The sequence below is a fragment of the Bufo bufo genome, chromosome 7, assembly GCF_905171765.1.
Source record: "Bufo bufo chromosome 7, aBufBuf1.1, whole genome shotgun sequence".
Lineage (NCBI taxonomy): Eukaryota > Metazoa > Chordata > Amphibia > Anura > Bufonidae > Bufo > Bufo bufo.
Genome location: NC_053395.1, coordinates 127401867 through 127419418, shown reverse-complemented (window position 1 = coordinate 127419418; position 17552 = coordinate 127401867). Strand labels below are relative to the sequence as shown.

At 39.8% G+C, this 17552-nt stretch overlaps 1 protein-coding gene across 1 annotated transcript; it reads right to left on the bottom strand.

Moving 5' to 3' along the window:
- Positions 1 to 2925: 2925 nt before the first annotated feature.
- Positions 2926 to 15265, bottom strand: LOC121007642 (gamma-crystallin 2-like). The gene is made up of 3 exons (XM_040439722.1): positions 15257 to 15265; positions 6996 to 7238; positions 2926 to 3201 (listed from the first exon to the last, which is right to left on the bottom strand). The coding sequence occupies exons 1-3, from the start codon at positions 15263 to 15265 to the stop codon at positions 2926 to 2928; spliced, it is 528 nt and encodes a 175-aa protein (XP_040295656.1).
- Between the last annotated feature and the right edge of the window lie 2287 nt (positions 15266 to 17552).

Below are 17552 nucleotides of genomic sequence, written 5' to 3'. Positions count from 1 at the left end.
AGGAACACCCTGTTGTTTTCCTGAGTCGCAAACTCACCCCAGCGGAAACCAGGTACAGCGTGGTAGAGAGAGAATGCCTGGCCATTAAGTGGGCCCTCGAGTCCCTTAGGTACTATCTGTTAGGGAGAAGGTTCCGTCTGGTGACCGACCATTCCCCTCTTCAGTGGATGAGCCGGGCCAAGGAGGGGAGTGCCCGGGTCACCAGATGGTTCTTATCCCTCCAGAATTTTAAGTTCAGTGTCGAACACAGGGCAGGGCGCTTACAGGGGAATGCCGATGCCCTGTCCCGGGTACACTGTTGTACGTGTGTCCAACCTCTCAGGATTGAACAGGGTGTGCAACCCTTCAGGGTTGAACAAAGGGGGGGGGATATGTAGGAGAGTACCTGGGGTGGTCGTAAACGGGAGGTACGTGCCAGCGGGGGTCCTGGCCCCGCTGGAGTAAGAGCCGGAAAAGTGCATTTTGCAGCGGTTACGCTGTTAACAACGGATCCGGGCCGGCTCTTATTGGGAGCAGGCAGATATGCGGGCGGGTGCCTGTCTCCCCACGGTCCAGGCCAGGTTTTGCAGGGAAGGGTTAAAACCTGACCAGCAACAAGGGTGTGGTGCACAGTGTGGAGCTTGTGGGTTCTCTGGCTGTGAGAGTGAGGAGTGGAGGTGAGCTGGGCTGCGTGCTGAGGCCTGTAAAGGAGTGTGCAGGGACCCGCAGCTGAATCCAGAAGGGATCCATGTCCTGTGGCTAGGAGCCGGACCGATGGACTTACTTCACCAAGGAGAAAAGGTGACATTACTCCTGGCTTTAAATAGACTTTGCTTTATGTGACTGAAACAGGCCTCAAGTAGCCTGCAGCAGGGACTTGCTGTGTTTGAACTGTTATTTTTTGCTGTGTGTGACCACCCTCCCTATGAACTGCACCGTCTTTCACAAATATGCACCGTGTGAATAAACAAAGCATTGTGTTTTACACCAAGACCGGTCTGTGTTGCCTCTATACTGCACTCGCTACCACTGCCTACCAGAGCGGATCCCCACACCCTGTAAGTTAACAACACAGCTATAGTTCTCATCCAGCCATGTTTCAGTTATTCCCACTATGTCATAGTCCTCCTCATTACTAATTCCGGTTCACCTATTTTATTGGTTAGCCTCCTGCTATTATTATACATACAATTAAGAGGTTTTTGGATGTTTTTTTTTTCTCTATACCTTTCGTTATGAACTGTTATTGTCCCTCCCTCCATTCCACCCACAGTTCCATTACCTTGCCCCAGGTCATTGTCCGCACTATCTTCCTCTTCTAGTATCTAATTCCTTACCCTCAGTCCCTAGTTTAAACACTCCTCCAACCTTCTAGCCATCTTCTCCCCCAAAACAGCTGCACCTTCCCCATAGAGGTTCAGCCCATCTCTACAATAAGTTGGCCCAGTTCTCCAGGAACCCAAACCTCTATTTTCCACACCAGTTCTTGAGCCACTTGTTCACCTCCCTAATCTCTTGATGCCTTTCTGGTGTGGCTTGTGGTACTAGTAGCATTTCAGAAAATAGTACCTTTGATGTCCTTGTCCTGAGCTTGTGACCTAAGTCCCTGAAATAATTTTTAAGGATCCTCCACCTAAATCTAACATTGTCATTGGTTCCAATATGCACTATGACCACTATGACAGATCGCTGTATCTGTTCCCCTAATGATTGAGTCTCCCACCACCAGCACCTGTCTGGCCTGCCTTGCACTCCTGGTCCCCTGCTTACTGGAGCTGACATTCCCCTGACTGGCAGAGGAAGAGTCTTACTGCAGCAGTGCTATCCCTGAACTGACATCTGTCTCATCTGTTAACCTTGCAAATTTGTTGGGGTTGTCAGATCAGTGTTGAGCCTCCCTTGCACTCTTCCCTTTCCCCCTGCCTTCCCTTATCTACCCCATTGATTGTCTGCTCAGTGAACAGCAAACTCTTTTCAATATTGCCAAGTTATCTCAGTGTTGAAATTTTCTCGTTTAGATACAGGATCTCGGCTTCCAAATATTCAATTTGCTCACATTTTGCCCAACAATATGCACCCTAAAACAACAGTTTCAGGACTGCATACATTGCAAAAGATGTGCACTGCACTGCCTTGTCAATCATGGAGCACATACTTGCTAGTGGATTACACTAGAAAAGAGAGAAAAAAAGACAATAATAAAATGATCAGCTTAATTTATGTAGTCCCTGAATCTAAAGTCACACACTTAAGACAAACACACACTTGCGAACAAAAACATTGTGTTTTCAGGCTGCTTATATAGCTGCTATTTCCAGACAATTTCAAACCTGATTGCGGATTCCCCCCCCCCCCCCCCTCTGGATTCAAAATAGGGATTATGGAACTCTCTGCCAGTGGATGATGTGAAGGTTGATGCATTGAACTAGTTCAAGAAGGGTCTGGATGCCTATTTTAAATGTAAAAATAGATTTCTGGAGATGGGATATTGTCCCAGAGTGTTATATTTGGAGTCAGGAAGTTTTTTTTTCCTTTTTAAATAACTGTACTCAGCCTCACAGTTTTTTTCCCCACTTTCCTCTGGCTCAATAAGGTAAGAATAAAGATTAGATACGATGAAGTGCAGGAATCCAGAGAGATACCTGTGTAAAATTAAGTGTAATCTGAACAGAAATCAAGGATTATGCCATCTGACAAAACTTTATAGAAGCCCTGCTCAAGAGATTCGTTTTGGGAGAAAACAGTGGTAATGACATATCTATTGTTAAATTGCTTGTAGACGATGTATAGTAAAAAAATCGACAATATAAAATTTTGAATTTCGTTTATTTCTTTTAATGGTAGATCATTAGAAAATGAGCTTAAAATGTTATTCTGATAGGAAAAATGATCATACATGCACATTGTGATTTCAATATGAGATTTATTTCAACATTCATTGTGAAATCAGTAGATATCCAGGATGGGCCTGAAAGAACCAACTCTGCCATCCACAGCGCCCCAGTCACTGAACCTCCTGTATTCTCCAGGCTTCAGGAGATATTGCCTTCCTTCGTAATTGGGCTCTTCATAAAAGATCCAGTTTCCCTGAATTACATTGCAAGAATGGATATTGTTGTACTGAAACCTCTCATGGACATTGGGACAGTCATTTGATAATTCCACCATTTTTCCCTTAAAGTCTTCTTTCTCATAGATCTTTATCTGCTGGGATCCTTGTTGCTTTAAAAAAACAAGATTAATATCAACGTCCATGTATAAGTCAAACACAACAATAATCCCTCTTCTACTGCTGATCCCATAATTAGGCTGTGTATGACAAAAATATACAGATATGAGTAGAGATTAGCAAATTTCTTGAAATTCATTTTGAGTCTGATTCTAACGAATTGGTTGGCAGATTTGATTTGTGAATGAATAAATTCGACCCCAATCGAAAGTTCTCAGAATGCCCAGAAAAGTTGTGTATGACACTCTGAGGTCTCATAGGACTGTAGTCTTCTCTTTTCAAGCTCTTTAATGCCAAGGCAACATTAGTTATGAAAAATAAGCTTCAAGGGCTTCTGTCACCCCACTAAACAATATAATTTCTTTGGGGTACTTATAATCCCTATACTGCGATATATCTATACATTATGTTATTAATCATTTTCGTTCTGTAGATAAGGCAAAAAAAGTACTTTTATAATATGCTAATTACCTGTCTACCAGCAAGTAGGGCGTCTACTTGCTGGTAGCAGCCGCAAAAAACCGCCCCCTCCTCCTGTTGATTGACAGGGCCAGTCGCGATCTCCTCCTCCGGCTGGCCCTGTCTGCATTTCAAAAATCGCGCGCCTGTCTTGATTCGGTGCAGGCGCTCTGAGAGAAGGAGGCTTGCCTCCTCAGCACTCCCTCAGTCTGCGCCGATGACGTCTTCTCTTTCGATGACGTCATCGGCGCAGGCGCACTGAGGGAGTGCTGAGGAGGCGAGCCTCCTTCTCTCAGAGCGCCTGCGCCGAATCAAGACAGGCGCGTGATTTTTGAAATGCAGACAGGGCCAGCCGGAGGAGGAGATCGTGGCTGGCCCTGTCAATCAACAGGAGGAGGGGGCATTTTTTTGCGGCTGCTACCAGCAAGTAGACGCCCTACCTCCTGGTAGACAGGTAATTAGCATATTAGAAAAGTATGTTTTTTGCCTTATCTACAGAACGAAAATGATTAATACCATAATGTATAGATATATCGCAGTATAGGGATTATAAGTACCCCCAAAAAAAATATATTGTTTAGTGGGGTGACAGAAGCCCTTTAAAATGTTGTTCAGTTAGGAAAAATAATCATATATGCACATTATGGTTTCAATATTACCTTTATTAGATGTAGCAACGTTAACAGTCACGCATAACTAGATGTGATAATTTACCAAGTGTTTGTTACTTTTGCTGCATTTGCATAGACAGCAGAGTTAACAGTCACAGTCATAACACGTTAATTAGATGTGATAACTCACCAAGTATGTGTGTTAAACCTGCTACATCTCTATGTCAAAGTGACAGTGACATATGGTAGATGGTTGTAACGAAACAACCTGTTAAAAGCACCCTGCAATGTTGGATTTTATTTTTAAATTAAAACATGGTCCATAAATTATCCTTTTTAAGTAGTAGATGCCTTCTTTTCTGTCTTCAGTCTCTAAAATGGTGGCTGAAATTTTACAAATTGTATTGTAAATCATCCAAATTGTATTGCAAAATATCGGATTTAGCTTGAATCAAAATTTTTGGGAGATTTGAAACTAATTTGAATAGTTTACAATTAATTCACTCTTCTCTAGATAGATGTATATGCTAGGCTTATCTTTGCTTTTGCATAAACGTTTAGTCTTGACTTTTACTGATATTTGTGATATTCTATGACCATTAACTTCACTTAGATGCAGACAACTACAAATCTGTTACATACACTTTTACAGGCATTCTACACGATAACATAAATAGATCTCAGGATTTAACTTTAGGGGATGCCAGTAGTTGCCATTTTGCTGGGACAACTTAGCGAGCTGAGCTAGGGTGCAAATATCCCCCCAAATTCTGCCTGAGGGTATGCCGCTTTCCTGAATACAGAGGTTTCCTGTTACTTATTTTTTTTAATTTTTTTTATGCACTTATATAGCGCTGCTATATTCCTTAGCGCTTTACAGACATTAGCATCAAGCTGTCCTCAATGGGACTCACAATCTAAGTTCCCTATCAGTATGTCCAAGGGTCCAAAAACAGAGCCTGGAAACTATAGGCCGGTAAGTTTAACATCTGTGGTGGGTAAACTGTTTGAAGGTTTTCTAAGAGATGCTATCTTGGAGTACTTCAAAGAAAATAAGCAAATAACGCCATATCAGCATGGCTTCATGAGGCATTGGTCATATCAAACTAAGTTTCTATGAGGAGGTAAGTTCTAGACTTGACAGCGGCGAATCAATGGATGTCGTATATCTGGACTTCTCCAAAGCATTTGACACTGTACCGCATGAAAGGTTAGTATATAAAATGAGAATGCTCGGACTGGGAGAAAACGTCTGTATGTGGGTAAGTAACTGGCTCAGTGATAGAAAACAGAGGGTGGTTATTAACGGTACACACTCAGATTGGGTCACTGTCACTAGTGAAGTACCTCAGGGGTCAGTATTGGGCCCTATTCTCTTCAATATATTTATTAATGATCTTGTAGAAGGCTTGCACAGTAAAATATCAATTTTTGCCGATGACACTAAACTGTGTATAGTAATTAACACGGAAGAGGACAGTATACTGCTACAGAGGTATCTGGATATATTGGAGGCTTGGGCAGATAAGTGGCAGATGAGGTTTAACACTGATAAATGTAAGGTTATGCACATGGGAAGGAATAATGCAAGTCACGTGTACATACTAAATGGTAAAACACTGGGTAACACTGGCATGGAAAAGGACCTAGGAATTTTAGTGAACAGCAAACTAAGCTGTAGAAACCAAGGCCAATAAGGTAAAGGGTTGCATCAAAAGGGGCATAGATGCCTCTGATGAGAACATAGTCCTACCACTTTACAAATCACTAGTCAGACCACACATGGAGTACTGTGTACAGTTCTGGGCTCCTGTGAACAAGGCAGATATAGCAGAACTAGAGAGGGTTCAGAGGAGGGCAACTAAAGTAATAACTGGAATGGGGCAACTACAATACCCTGAAAGATTATCAAAATTAGGGTTATTCATTTTAGATAAAAGACGACTGAGGGGAGATCTAATTACTATGTATAAATATATCAGGGGTCAGTACAGAGATCTCTCCCATCATCTATTTATCCCCAGGACTGTGACTGTGATGAGGGGACATTCTCTGCGTCTGGAGGAAAGAAGGTTTGTACACAAACATAGAAGAGGATTCTTTACGGTAAGAGCAGTGAGACTATGGAACTCTCTGCCTGAGGAGGTGGTGATGGTGAGTACAATAAAGGAATTCAAGAGGGGCCTGGATGTATTTCTGGAGTGTAATAATACTACAGGTTATAGTTACTAGAGATGGGTTGTTGATCCAGGGAGTTATTCTGATTGCCTTTTTGGAGTCGGGAAGGAATTTTTTTCTTCTTCAGTGGGGAAAATTGGCTTCTACCTCACAGTTTTTTTTTTGCCTTCCTCTGGATCAACTTGCAGGATAACAGGCCAAACTGGATGGACAGATGTCTTTTTTCGGCCTTATAAACTATGTTACTATGTTACTATGTCTTTGGAGTGTGGGAGGAAACTGGAGAAAACACGGGGAGAACATACAAACTCCATGCAGATGTTCTCCTTGTTTGGTACTTCAGTTGAGGGCAGTAGAGCATCTGTACATTACATGCACTGAGAGGCTTCATACAGGTATTTTCATTCCTGCTGATCATCATATTTGTAAGTCTGAGCACTTTATGCATGCCCTGACTTTAGCCTGATACATTATCATGTAGAATGCCTGCAATATCCAGTGTTAAAGTTATGTTCAGAGAACTATATAAAATCACTTACTGGCAAAATCATGCGACATGACCTGATGCAGTTGTTGATACCCATCCACCTCTGGTAATCAGGGTATTCCCCCTTCTTCAGATAATACTGATATCCCATATAGTTAGGACACTCATAGATCATCCAGCAGCCATTCTCTACCCGGATAGAGTTGCACTGATCTACATGGGAATGTAAATCAGAGGAGTCTGAAATGCACTCATAGGAGCGACCCTGGAAGTCTCTGTCCTCAAAGAAAACAATCTACAGCAAAAGAAAAGTATAAATATATTCATTTCATGCCAAATTGATTTGTTAAGAAGACTCAAGGTCTAAGGAAATGTGTGAAATATGCAGAAACACGAACTGAAAAAACATTATGGGAGGTTATTTTTAGCTTGCTTTATGTGATATTTTAAGAAAGTTCGGAGTTTACAGAAGTAAAGGAAAATAGAATCTATTCACTTTAAAAAGTTTTTTTTTAGAACAAAAGATTTTTTATAACATTTAGAGGCTCAGCTCTCTCTGCAACTGCCGCACCCTTTCCACTTTGACATGGCCAGGCAGTGAAAACATCGTCACATCTGTCTTGTTAATCAAAGTTCCGGTGGGGGTGAGGGGTTGGGGGGGGGGGGATTTGACAGTTGCAGAGACAGCTGGGCCTCTAGGAGAAATGGCAATGCCCCTGTTGATCCTACAGCAGTGACAGCACTCCAGCTGTAGTAAAACTACAACTCCCAAGATGCACACTTGCTTGGCAGTTCTCAGAACTCCATAGAAATGAGTAGATCATGCTGGGAGTCATAGTTTCACCACAGCTTGAGTGTCGGAGGTTAGCCAGAGGTTCATTTGCATATATTAAAACATAATTTTCAGCAATGCAGGCACATATAAACCTGGGGCCAACACAGATGCCTTCAGCTGCCAAGGGCACATGTAACAGGTCAGAGAGTTACATAGGTACAAATCTGCTGACAGTTGCCCTTAAACATCATCTATTTGGGGAAATTTGGAAGCTCTTCATTTACATTAGATTGTTGGCTGAGATACTATTACATCATGAGTGGGTGGGACTTAATGCAAAATACCATATTATTACAGCATTGTGATAGCATCTGCAGTGGGTGTGACATGCAACTGACACCTTGCTGCAATTGCTAGGATCAGAGCTACCTCTGATCTTGACCATTTGACCCCTTAGATGCCAATACTGACTGTGGCTCCTAAGTTGTTTACAGAGGGATTGGCCCCCTTCTGTACTCCAGTTATGTAGTTGCAGTGTCCTGATTGTGACCATGGCCAGAAGCTGGGTCTAATGGGTGGATTGCTAGTGTACTACTGACAGGCAAAATACATTACAGCTCAAATGATACCTATAAAAATCTACAGCTTGTCCCACAAAAAATGAGCCTTCACACGGATCAGTTGACAAAAAATTGGGGCTAAAGCAACATACTATTGGGAAAAATATAATCACCACACCCCTAGCGGATTTCCTTTGGAGTATAGTTGCAAATGAGGTCATATTTTGGGTTTCTATTGTACTGGTACCAAAATACATTCCAGCAAAAAAAATTTTTTTTTTCCTACTGAGACCTTCCTTTTTATCCAAACAGCAGTTTGGGGTATTGCTGTATTTGGGAGAAATTGTGTAACACGTTGTGAGGTGCAGTTCTCCTTTGTAAAAATGAAAAAAATGGGGCTAAAGAAACATGGTACTGGAAAAATGTAATTTTTACACACAATGTTAATAATTTTTATAAAATAACTGTCAAAATAGTCACATCACCCCTAGATTAATTCCTTTAGGGGTACAGTTAATTCTTATGTTTTGGCACTTCATGACATCTGCAAACCAGAAATGGTACCTGAAAAACATCTTAGTAAAAAGAAGGTCTCAAAATTCAGTGTGGTTCAGGTTTTGAACATTTGAAAAATTGTGGTTATAATTTGTGTGGTATGATTATACCTTACAAGCAGAGAAATTCTAATCTTTTTGACAATTTTTTTAAATAAATAAACCAAAACATATTGAACAAAATGTATCACTAACATGATTATACAATGTGTAAAAAAGAAATAAAAGATTTCTGAATTACTTGGTTAAGTAAAAGTGTTCCCAAGTTATTAGCGAGTAAAGTGACACATGTCAGATTTAAAAAATTGGGCTGCTTCCTGAAAGCCAAAATATGCTATGTCATTAAGAGGTTAATATCTAAAATACTATATTTATCACACCAATTTCCTTTTTATTTTAAATGGACAAATATATTAATATGTGATAATAATAACAATAATACATTTTCAGGAGAGCAATAGTCTCGAGAATGGATGAAAGCGTACATCTTAATTCTGGAAGGTGCCACCTGAAGATTTCTTCAGCCCCTTCACTTCAATGGAAAATGAGCTGCAGTAGCCCAGCCTTGCCATTACACTTTGAATGGAGCTGTGCTTCCTGTGTATTCAAAGTGCTAATTCCAGTGCTGGAGGCTAATCAGTCATTGATGACCTATTGTGGGGATAGTCATCAATACCAGGGGCCTGAAAAACCCATTTAAATTGCACCTTTTCAAACTAGGAAGAAGTGCTGGGCCACATTAAACATATTAAAAACGACAGATCACCTAGTCCAGGTGGCACAACACAACCCCAATTTTTTTTTCTAAGGAGATTTAGCTGAAGACACCTTCACATTAATTATTTTTTATATAATTAATTGCATTTCTTATGTGCTAAGTCATTTTAGCAATTGGTTATAATTAAAAATTCTCAACTATTTTCTGCAGCCTGCATGTTTTTACATACAATCCAGACTTCTCAGTCCGATTCAGAGTAAAATCCCTCAGATAAGATGTCTGGCGGATCACCTTGTTCCTCTTATCGCTTGTCTCCAGAATGATCTTTTATGCTAATCTCTTTACAACCAGTAAAAATAAACTTAAAGGGGTTGTGTCACTTCAGCAAGTGGGATTTATCATGCAGAGAAAGTTAATACAAGGCACTTACTAATGTATTGTTATAATCCATATTGCTTCCTTTACTGACAGGATTCATTTTTCCATCACTATACACTGCTCATTTCCATGGTTACAACCACCCTGCAATCCAGCAGCAGTGGTCGTTCTTGCACACAATAGGAAAAAGTACTGGCCTCTCTGGTGGCTGGGATTGTGGGAGTGCACATAGGCTATAATGTGCAAGCAGTGTCAGACTGGGAACCCTAGGGCCCACCAGTGGAAGTGACTTTGGGGGCCCACCCTACAGTTGCATGCCAATATTGCTAGTTCATTGTTAGGCCTTTATGACACAGCAATTTTACACAGAATTCCAGGACACATAACTTTTTAAACAGTAAGGCCTCCTGCACACGACCATTTCCCCCCCCCGTTTACTGGCCGCTTTTTGCGTTCCGTATACGGTCCGTATACGGTCCGTATACGGACCGTATACGGAACCATTCATTTCAATGGTTCCGCAAAATAAGCGGAATGTACTCCGTATGCATTCCTTTTCCATATTTCCATTTTTCCGTTCCGTTTAAAGATAGAACATGTCCTATTATTGCCCGCAAATCACGTTCCGTGGCTCCATTCAAGTCAATGGATCCACAAAAAAACGGAACACATATGGAAATGCATCCGTATGTCTTCCGTTTCCGTTCTGTTTTTTTGCAGAACCATCTATTGAAAATGTTATGCCCAGCCCAATTTTATCTATGCAATTACTGTATACTGTATATGCCATATGGAAAAATGGAACGGAAAAACGGAACAGAAACAGAAACACAACGGAAACAAAAAACGGAACAACGGATCCGTGAAAAACGGACCGCAAAACACTGAAAAAGCCATACGGTCGTGTGCAGGAGGCCTAAAACCGCTATCATTACATGTTTTTTTTTATTGCATGAACAGGGCAGTATAAATAACATTATTAAAAAGATTTGTATAGATTATTTCATATTTTACTAATTTTGATCTGTAAAAGCATGTTTTGTGGAGAAAGAGTAATTTTTATGCCTTTGTATTCCGAAAGCCATAACCTTACTTTTGTAGCTGAATGAGGCTTGTTTTTTTATAAGATGTGTTACAGTTTTTGTTACCACCATTTTGAGGTACATATACGTTATTGTCTTTGAAAGGAGTACATTTTAGTAAAGTTTTTTTTTTTTTTCTTTTATTCTCTTTATTTTTTCTTTTTTTTTCTCTTTTACAAAAAGACAAATACATTAATGGACCGTCCAAAAGGTCCGTATTACAAAACTCTATCATATATTAACATTTTCCATTTAATTAACATTTGCTTTAACCTTTTACCCCATATACCCACCCACCCCATTGAAGAGAGAGAGAGGGAGCCAAAAAAAACAAAAAACAAAAAAAAACTAAAAACTTTTTTTTCAAACATCTCGGCCCTGGTTCAACCATTTCTTCCAAATTTTATCAATTTTTCCCTGTCTATCACTCAATCTCTCCGAAACCTGTTCCAATCTAATCAGGTTAAGCACAGCTTCCTGCCACTGTCCTACTGTAGGGGGCTCTTTATTTATCCATTTCCGAAGTATCAACAGTCTAGCCTGAAACAATACTTTATTCAACACCAACTGTAGCTCTCTGTTTAACTTTAAGTGTGCAGTAGCACCCAATATACAAACTACGGGGTCTTCCAAAACTTGAATGCCCAAAAATAATGATGTAATCTCTACAATCTCTTTCCAGTACCTTATCAATTTTGGGCATCTCCAAAAACAATGTATGAGATCCGCCCTCTCACCCCTACATTTTGGACAATTATCCAAGGTTCTAACCCCCATTTTCTTTAGCACCCAGGGAGATCGATGTAATCTATGGAGTATAAAGAATTGCAAAATTTTATGTGAAGCCCTTTCTGAAACCCTAGTATAACTTCTGAGGGCATCATTCCATTTTTCTTCCGTAAAAGATAGGAACTCTTTTTCCCAAATTCCTCTAGCTGATATTATAATCCCTTCTTTTTTTGCCTCCATCAAAATTCCATATCTTTTTTTCGTAGCTCCTTTTTTTCCCCCTCCATTAATAAATTTATATATTCTATCTGATTGTTCTGTTTTATATTTATTTGGATTAGCTGGTATCCTAACAGCATTTTTTAACTGGAGATATTTAAAGCTATCCTTTTGATGGATTCCAAACTCCGTTGCCAAGGTAGAGAAATCCTTCAGTTTATCCTCCTCAAATATTTGAACTAAGTATTTTACCCCCTTTTTTCCCCAATCTATATAGGATTTAATCCTTTGCACTTCCTTTAGGTTTATGTTTTTCCAAATAGGTGTATAGTGGAGATAGCCCTTAATATCCATATTTTTTTTAAGTTCCACCCATATGTTTCCCATTAAATTCATAATATTATTTATTGTGCTATTTTTCCCTAGTGTTCCTGACTCCAAAACCTCTAAATAATTAGTGTCCCCTATCCACCCCATTTTTATTAACTCATCCCGCCCAACCCTTCCTTTTAAAGGTCCATTTATCTGAGTATATTGTGTTATTAAATAATAAAAAAAACAATTTGGAACTGCTAAACCACCGTCTCTTACTGGGAGCTGAAGAACCTCTCTCCTTAGCCTGGGAGTATCACCTTTCCAGATAAACTCCCCCATTAAACTATCTAACAACCTTAAGAATTTTTTCGGCAACCACATTGGGGAATTTTGTAGGACATATAATATTTTTGGAAGGAAAATCATTTTTATTAAGTTCACCCGGCCCTGAATTGACAATGGTAATTTTTTCCAGATGTGTATTTTGGCTCTAAGCTCTTTTATTAAGGGGAGTACATTTAATTTCTCATAATCCTGAATATTTGTAGAAATCTGTATACCTAAATATTTAAAGCTCTCGTGTTGCTCAAGCACGTGCACCCTTGCAGAATTCTGTGATGGCCCCTTACCTAATAACATCATATGGGACTTCTCCTAATTTATATTTAACCCCGAAAAAAAGCCAAACTTATCTATTATATCTATGACTCTATTAAACTCGTCCCCCGTATTGTGCAAAAATAATAAGATATCATCAGCATACATTATTAATTTTTCTTTTTCATCCCTATACTGAAAACCAATGTATTCCCTATTATTTCTTATCAAACATGCCAAAGGTTCTATTGCAATGGCGAATAATAGTGGGGAGAGAGGGCATCCCTGCCTAGTGCCCCTATGAAGGGCAAAAGGCAGGGACAAGCTCCCATCCACCATCACCCTGGACCTTGGATTGGAGTATATGAGTTGAATCCATCTTATAAATCCCTCTTCTATACCAACCCTTTTCAATACTGCCCGTAAATACTCCCACTCGATGCAGTCAAAAGCCTTTTGTGCATCCAGTGAAAGGATAGCTTTTTCGCCAGCTTCTATTTTATTAGCTTCAATATTAAGGTACAGCCTTCTAATATTTGCATATATTGTCCTTCCTGGTATAAAACCTGTCTGATCTTCTTGGATTATACCTTTAATCACCTTAGAAAGTCTACCTGCCAAAACCTTTGCTAGAATCTTCACGTCCGTATTCAGCAAAGATATCGGTCTATATGAGCCGGGATCTAGTTGTTCTTTACTCTTTTTTGGGATCAGTGTTATTATTGCTTCTTTCATTGATTCTGGTAAATCACCAATTTTTTGGGCCTCACACAGTGTCGCTCTTAATTCCGGTATTAACACCTGCGAGAAGGTTTTATATATTTCAAAGGGTAGTCCGTCACACCCTGGTGATTTCAATGGTTTCACCTGACCCAGAACCTCCTCTATCTCTGAATTGGAAATTTCTTTATCCAAGTATTCTTTTTGTGTTTTAGATATCTCGGGGATAACAATCTGATCCAAATAATTGTCCAGGTCTTTTTTGTTGTATTATACCCTAGACTTATAAAGTTCCTGAAAATAATCAACAAAGACCTTTTTAATTCCCTCGGGTGAACTAACTATTTCATCTCTACTATCCTTAATTGCCCCTATCCATGTTTTCCCTTTCTGATTTTTCACTATACCTGCTAAGATTTTTCCTACCTTTTCTCCCTCCGAAGCCAACTGAAACCCCTGAAAGAACAATTCCGTCCTTGTTTTATCCATATAATATGCTTTTAAATTTTCATGTTCTTGCTCCCATTTCTTCTTATTATTTCCAGTCGGATTCATTACACATATTGATCTTGCATCTTCTAATTTCTTTTCCAGTAATTTACCCTTTTCTTTGCTGTTTTTAAAAAAAATAATTCACCTTTTTAAACAGACATCCTCTCAAGTATGCCTTAGCCGTATCCCACACTATAGATCTTTTAGCAGAACCGCTATTTTCTAAAAAAAAGTTTTTTAATTCCAGCCCTATACTCTCTTTATCTGGAATATACATTAACCAATGGGGGTTGAACTTGAACAGTGGCAAATTTTGCCTCTTGTTCAAATCCAAATCCATTACAATAGCACTGTGATCTGATAAAGCCATAGGCAAATACTTTATCTTTATCCTACTTTGGGTCATTAAGTTTTTATTTCCTAGAACCATATCTATTCTTGACCACGTTTGGTGTGTTTTAGAGTAACAGGAATACATTATTTCCTCTGGATTTAAGTAACGCCAGACATCAATCCAGTTGAACTCCAAGACCATTTTGCAAAGATCTACATTTTGTATTCTTCCCCCTCCGCCCGAGAGTCTGTCTCTGAGTGGATCCATTACAGCATTATAATCTCCTGTCGCAATCATTATACATTCCTGTCTATTCAACATAAATCTATACAACTCGTACAACACATCTGACATATATGGTGGAGGAATATATACATTTGCGATTACCATTTTAACCCCTTCCACATTACAATGTAGAAATAGGTACCTGTCACAATCGTCCGCCTCACATGTAACACAATCAAATTTGATCTTTTTATGCACCAAAATTGAAACCCCTCTGGAATAGGTAGTGTATACCGAATGATACCCTTCCGCTCTCCATCCCTTCTCCATCCATATGAGGGACTCTTTAACTAAGTGTGTCTCTTGAAGGCAGACGATGGCTGGCAAGAACCTCCTAATCCACTCAAACACAGCATATCTCTTAATCCTTTCCCTCAAACCTCTCACGTTTAACGAGACAAACCTAACCATCTAGCGGAGGGGGCAGAAAAAAAAAAAAAAGGGGGCTCCCCCCTCTCTCCCTTCTCCTCTCCCACCACCCCCCTTCTCAGTAGCTCCCCCGCCGTAGATCAGCAGACAAGGCAGCTCCAATACTCAGCATAATGGCTCCCCAACCTCCCCCATGCCCTAACTGCTATCCATCCTATCTAACCATTCATCTACATCCGCTGGTGTCTGAAAGAATTCAGCCTTTCCTTTATATTCCACTCTTAACTTTGCAGGAAAGAGTAAGCTATATTTCAAACCTACTTCCCTTAATCTCTTTTTTACACTTATATACTCTTTCCTTCGTGCATTAGTATCTGCCGAATAGTCTTGAAATAATCTTATCTTTACCCCATGTATTTGATATTTATCAGAAACCCTAGCATCTGCTAATATTGCATCCTGATCCTTGGAAAGTAGACATTTCACCAGCATATGTCTGGGATAGTCACCTGGGACCCTTTTTTTCCCGGGGACCCTATGTGCTCTTTCGATAGAGAACATGGGAGAAAGAATACCCTCAGTACAATTTGCTTTTATCCATCGCTCCATATAATCAATACTGTTATTCCCCTCCTCCCGTTCTGGAATCCCTACGCATCGTATATTTGTCCACCGCGATCTATCTTCCTGATATATTATTTTTTGTTCCATCTTAGTATTTGACTCTTTCAAACATAGGACCTCTTTCTCTAGCTTCTCTACCGAATACTCCAGAGCAGGAATCCTTTTTTCTATCTCATATAGTCGCTCTCTTATTTTCTCCATATCCCCTCGGATTATACTGACGTCAGCTTGTACTGCCCCAATCTGTGTCACTATACTCCCCATTATATTTTCCGTCCTAGAGACGGTCTGAAATATATCCTTCATCATTTTTATGTCCATCTCTAGGGCCGGCTCAAGAGTACCTACCCCTCCCGTAGTACCCTCGTTCACATTCTCCTGTGTCATAGTGTATACTTCTGTGTTTATCCTTTTTTCGCTCTGTGGAGGAGTAGAGACCGTGGAATTAGGAGTCAGGTATTTATTTAAATTATGCTGTTTTTGCCCAATCTCTACACCTGTTATTGATCTCCTACTACTGACACTAGTAGGAGCACGCTGTTCCTCTTTTTTCTTTGGGGGCATCTTTGTATATATATATATATTTTTTTTTTCCTTCTTTGTTTTCTTCCTTCCTTCTCTTCTACCTCCCTTCTACCTCTCTCCTCTCTCACCCCCTCCCCCTCTCCTACTTTCCTCTCTCCTTCCTCCTTCCTCCCCAACTCTTCACCTCCCTTTCTCACAACTATTTCGATTATTCCCCCAACAAATCAATCTATATTACACATTTTCCCCTGTTGAAAACTCTGTTAATATAGTTAATATAATACATAAACTAGTCAGTGTTAATAGGGATAATCCAAGCAGTTAGTCCGAGCGTTCACCACATACGTCGTGATTTCTCAAGCAAAAAAAATAAAAATCAGGGAGAATTGCCTGGGACATCCAGGTATTAATGAACAGAGGCAAGAAAAAAAAAAAAAAGAAGGGAAACACCAGAAACAAAACAGTCCAGTTAGTAAGTTGTTATTATTGTTACAGTTCACGTAATCCGCATGTAATGGAGTAGGTAATATCCGGGATCGCTTTCTTAATATTACTTGATGGCAGGTGCGGAAGTTAGTAGTATACAAAGCGTTAGTCCTTGGTAAGTCCAAACAGTTAGGTGATATTAAAAGGGGTTAGACCACAAAGGAGTTTTTTAAGGGGACTTATAGCGAGAACCAAAAACCTGATACGAAGGCGATTATACATTTTAGTAAAGTTAATGCCGTGCAACATATTCATATGATATATACACTAAATTATCTATATTATCCTAAGCTGCTACTTAGATATGATAACCAAACTAAGATCAGCAATACGATATGCTCAGATATGGTAACAGAAATAAGCTTTAAACATAGATATGGCAGAAGTGCCAAGTACTTAGACCCATCAATAGAACCAAGCTCACTACTAACATACAATATCTGAACCAAGCTGAGCACTAAGAAATGCTAACAGAACCATGCTCAGAATTGTCATACACTAACAGACGGCATCATAACTAAGCTTTGTACCTGGGTAATCAATAGAACCAAGCTCTGTGCCTAGATATGACAACAGAACCAAGCTCTGTGCATAGATATGATAATAGAACCAAGCTCTATGCCTAGATATGACAACAGAACCAAGCTCTGTGCATAGATACGATAATAGAACCAAGCTCTGTGCATAGATACGATAATAGAACCAAGCTCTGTGCATAGAAACGATAATAGAACCAAGCTCTGTGCCTAGATACGACAACAGAACCAAGCTCTGTGCATAGATACAATAATAGAACCAAGCTCTGTCCATAGAAACGATAATAGAACCAAGCTCTGTGCATAGATAC

Coding starts and splice junctions, on each gene's coding strand:
- LOC121007642 (XM_040439722.1), bottom strand. Junction 3,202..6,995: donor CATGTCGCATGATTTTGCCA/GTAAGTGATTTT, acceptor GTTTTTTTAAAG/CAACAAGGATCCCAGCAGAT.